This window comes from Triticum urartu, chromosome 5A (assembly GCF_056163025.1).
Source record: "Triticum urartu cultivar PI428250 chromosome 5A, HENAU_Tu73, whole genome shotgun sequence".
Lineage (NCBI taxonomy): Eukaryota > Viridiplantae > Streptophyta > Magnoliopsida > Poales > Poaceae > Triticum > Triticum urartu.
The window spans coordinates 361,543,027-361,547,543 of record NC_141877.1 but is presented as its reverse complement, the minus strand read 5'-3'; the positions used below and the strand labels follow the sequence as shown (position 1 = coordinate 361,547,543).

The 4,517-nt window shown below is 47.4% G+C and overlaps 1 protein-coding gene and 1 pseudogene across 1 annotated transcript; both read left to right on the top strand.

Moving 5' to 3' along the window:
• LOC147971396 (uncharacterized) lies at positions 1-1,099 on the top strand (annotated as a pseudogene).
• Positions 1,100-3,542: 2,443 nt separating this feature from the next.
• On the top strand, positions 3,543-4,517 carry LOC125556001 (uncharacterized). Its single transcript, XM_087522771.1, has 3 exons — positions 3,543-3,679; positions 3,775-3,853; positions 3,946-4,517. The coding sequence occupies exons 1-3, from the start codon at positions 3,671-3,673 to the stop codon at positions 4,362-4,364; spliced, it is 507 nt and encodes a 168-aa protein (XP_087378897.1). The 5' UTR covers positions 3,543-3,670; the 3' UTR covers positions 4,365-4,517.

Here is a 4,517-nt window from a genome sequence, read left to right as displayed (position 1 = left end):
ATGTCGACTGCCATCGCGCCCTTCGCTGGGTTAGGAATCAGCGTCTTTAGCTCTTATGCAGTGGCCCTCATGAGCACTGCATCAGATTCCTTCTGCATGTCAGGCATGGAGCCGAAGTTCGAGCACACCTCCATGATGTTCTCGAATTTGGTGCGGTCACCAGCCGACCACCCGAGGAAGAAGGCCCTCCAACCAATACCCCAAGGGAAGGGGTTGGCGTTGGAGCTGGAGCTAGAACTCATGGCGATGGAGAGGAGGAAGGTTGACAGTGAGAGAAGAGAGGGGTGGGTAAGTAGTGGTGGGCAGGGTGAGTAAATATAGGGGCGATGGAGAGGAGGAGAAGAGTGACGGTCATGCCGTTTTAACTACATGCTCTTCAATAAGTCATGAACTCTGTGTTGTGCCTTCAATAAATCATACTCTTCAATAAATCATGCTCTTCAATTATGTGCAGATCGAGGAGAGCAATGAGATGGGCACGGAGGAGAGCAATAAATCATGCTCTTCAATAAATCGTGCTCTTCAATAAATCATGCACTTCAATTATGTGCAGATCGAGGAGAGCAATGAGATGGGCACGGAGGTGCTCCCTGCCGTTGACAATAAGGACAAGCAGCCCCTTCATCCAATGCCCGAGGAGGTTGTGTTGCCGCCCACCACTGAGGAAGAACCGAAGATGCCTGAGGTTGGCGACGACGAGCGCATGGAGGAGCCCCCCAGCAACAAGCGCCACAACTACGACTACCATCAGGAGGATGACCCAACTCACTTCTGCAAGGTCATCCTTGCACCGAAGTTTGAGTGCATCCCCATGCCCCTGGACTTCACCAAGCACTTCGTCGCGGTGTCGACGGAGTTCAAGCTCAGGAACAACATCGGCTGCTCCTGAAAGGTGACGGTGAAGCTGATGAACGGCAGGGTGACCCTGGATCAGGGTTGGGCCACCTACGCAGCCGTTCATCATATCAAGATCGGCTACATGGTGACGTTCAAGCTCCTCACTCCCGACACCCTCAAGGTCATCATCTTCGACGACGATGGCATTGAGGTCGTCAACAAGTGCGGGAAGCACGACGAAGCCTTCGCCGCCAAGGACTAGGGCCGGGGCACCTTCTTTCTAAATACCATCTAGTCTGCTTTGTTTATGGTTTATGCGTTGAACTGTTATGAAGTGTGGTACTGCTTATCTGAAATATGCTGTTAAGTTGTTGATCTTTTTGTTTATACTCTGCTCTGTTTATGATGTGTGCCACATGGTTGTGTTGAAGTGTGCTGGTAATCTCACCAACTAACCAAAAAGGTTACTACACATCAGACGTTACATACAACCAAACATCATGTTTTGGATTTGTCTATTAACATGCAGTCAACCAAACACCAGACAGTGTGGTTCAGCCTATGAAGACAAAAGGGTATGCAGACAACCAAACAATTTACAGATGATACATTTGAGGCTGCATTTGTATAACCAGATTGAGTTAAGAAGGCTATGCAATGCAGCTAATGTTCAATGCTCGCTTATCGGCGGCTACGATCGGCGCGCGTGTAGTCGAGGATGACTTTATACGCAGATGGATCGAAGTCAGCCTCCGATGGATGTCCTTCACTTTGTCCTGTGTGTGGATGGCCTGATATGCACTGTCGTACCTTCCAGTGCCTTCCCGTGCCTCTCGTACGTTGTATATATGCAAGCGTATAGCTTCTAGGGCCTTCCCGTGATGATGCATGCATTGCATGGCATCTTGTCTGCACGTGGACGATGGACGCACTAGGCGATGAAGCTGGAGGTGATGCATACGCGCTATCGATGTACTCTAGATTGGATCGATGGCGCTCACGCGCGCGGATGGAGGCGTAGGCTCGTCCTCGCGTGCGCCGCGTCATCGTGTGCGCCGCCTGCGTCCCTCTGGTCCGGACGCTCACTCGCTCGCTTCCGCCGTACCTCATCGAATTGGATCCTCATCGTTCAGAGGTTGGTGTATCCTCATCGAATTGGATCTGATCTTTGGATTTACTAGATGATTATTCGACGCGTTGCTCCCGAAAACTTGCTAAAAGAACGCATAGAAGCTGCTACAAAAAACATCTAAAATTAATGGGTAACAAATGCAGTCTTAACAAAAGAATAAAATACAAATGATATAAAAGAAGGGAAAAATGAATTGGAATTAAAACAATGTCAATTCTAACCAAATGTGAAGGTGAATTACATAGTTATGGTGCAACCGACCAACACATATACTGTCAACACAAAATAAAATGCAAAGAATAAATTATGACCACCCCGCAAAAAACCTAGAATAAAGTATGACTAACATGCATAAATTGATGATGATGTGGTGTGTTGCATGCATAGAGTAATGCAAAAATAATATAATGTAAAATTTATGACTTGCATGCATGACTTATTTATGTGGCATAATTGTATGTTAGAGAAATAGGTAGTGTGTTGTAGCTATTTAGAAATAGAAGATTTGCCTAATTTAAAATATCAATCTAGTACTGTTTGATCTACTGGAACGGATCTGATCTTTGATTGATCGGGTGCGGCGCCCCCGAGGAGAGAAGATTAATCTCTTAGGGGCGGCGCTCTACGGAAAGGTGAAGGAACCTATTGATCACTGTCATTGGACTAACCGCTCTAAAAAATCATGTATATCTGTTGTATTGATTTGACCCTCATATAGGGTATATATAGAAGTATAATGTGGGATAGGCTCAGAGTACAAGCCAAGTCATTATTGGTTTAAACTAATTATGTCTCTACCCCTCACGATCTTTGACTAAATTTGAAGTCTCGGTTGATAGGGTCTTAAATTCAAGACCTCTTGACTTGGATACTATATTGAATTCATGCTTCAATCAATTATCTTAAAATTCGGATCTAATGAAGACATGCAGACAATACATTTTGACAATCTCTCTCTCATCTAGGCTTATTTAGACTTAGACGTCGGATCGATTTAAAGTCGTATTATATATTGCGTTGAGAGGGTCTTTAAACTTGAGACCTCTTAATACTATATTAAATCCATGCTTCAGATAACTCATTCAAAAACCGAAACTCATAAAAACAGGCAGACTATATATTTCAACACCTCTTTCGATGAGGTTAACTGTCAACAGCACGAAAATGTGCCAGCAGAGGAGATTAGCAAGTTATCTTTGTGTCTGTCTGTCTGAAGAGAGAGAGAGAGAGAGAGAGAGAGAGAGAGAGAGAGAGAGAGAGAGAGAGAGAGAGCTGTGTGCTGGTTTGGAGCAAGAGCAAATGCGTGGACACTTCTGCCGCATTAGCACCGAGCAGAGAGTATCAACCACTAATACGATATTGAGCTTCAGGGAGGAGCAGCAGCCAACTCGGGCGTTTGGCACAGAACCAGGCGCGTCAATAATTCAGTATAGAGAATGCACTGTTTGATTGGCTGATTAGTTGTTTGTCCCATTTGGCCACATTTCTCTCTCCAGACCCTTCGTTGCTGCTTCCCTCGTCCCTCTTCTCTCTGCCTGCCTATAAAAGGCCAGGACGTCTTCTTGCTCATAAGGGGCGGCTCATCTGTTGCATCTGTCACATTGCACAAAAGCAAAACAACTCTTCGAGTAGCTAGCTAGTCTGCTAGTGTACTGTCAAAGCTAGCTTGGAGATTCTGTGAGACTTTGTGCAAGTTGCAAGATGGTTAAGGTATATTCAGTTTGCTTGTCTTGTTCCAGTCCAGGACTGGTGTTCCGTTTGCTCAAATTTGTGCGTCGTGCTGAATTTTTGGATATTTGTTGCAGCAAAAGATTGTCCTCAAGTTGGCTCTGGATGATGAGAGGAAGAGGAGGAAGGCCTTCAAGGCTGCCGTTGGCATGTCAGGTATGAACAAGCCACAAATAACAGTTAATCCATAATCCGTCGTTCCATCTTCTTCTTGTGCTTACGAGGAGGTGCTCAATTCAATTCGACAGGCGTGACATCCGCGGCAATGGAGGGGGAAAAGATCATCATCGTCGGGGACGGCGTCGACCCGATCACGCTGACGACGGTGCTCCGGCGCAGCCTAGGCTACGCAGAGCTTCTCAGCGTGTCGTCCGGCGACGACAAGAAGAAGGACGGCTACGGCGCCGCCTATGGGTACGGCGCCGGCGAGAAGAAGAAGGACGGCTATGGATACGGCGGCGACGGCGGCGGGAGCTTTGGCGGCAAGGAGGGTGTCGGTTCCAAAGGTGGCGGCGGCGGCGGCTACTCTCAAAACGCGGTTGCGCCGATCACGTACCCCGCGTATCAGCAGTACAACGCCATTCCGTCCTACCCGGTTTACTCCTCCTACCCTGCTCCTCCTGCTTATCAGCATCAAGAACAGGATCCAGGCTGCAGCATTATGTAGATGTAGGTGTTAATTAGGGAGAGATAATGCGTCGGCGAGGAGCAGGGCCGGGGTTTAGGCCATGATTGATGGCATGACCCAGAAGTTGGCCGAGAGAGGAGAGCGATGTTGGCTGCCTGAGCACTGAGCAGTACGTATGTACAGTACAGTACA

Coding starts and splice junctions, on each gene's coding strand:
- LOC125556001 (XM_087522771.1), top strand. Junction 3,854..3,945: donor GGCTGCCGTTGGCATGTCAG/GTATGAACAAGC, acceptor TCAATTCGACAG/GCGTGACATCCGCGGCAATG.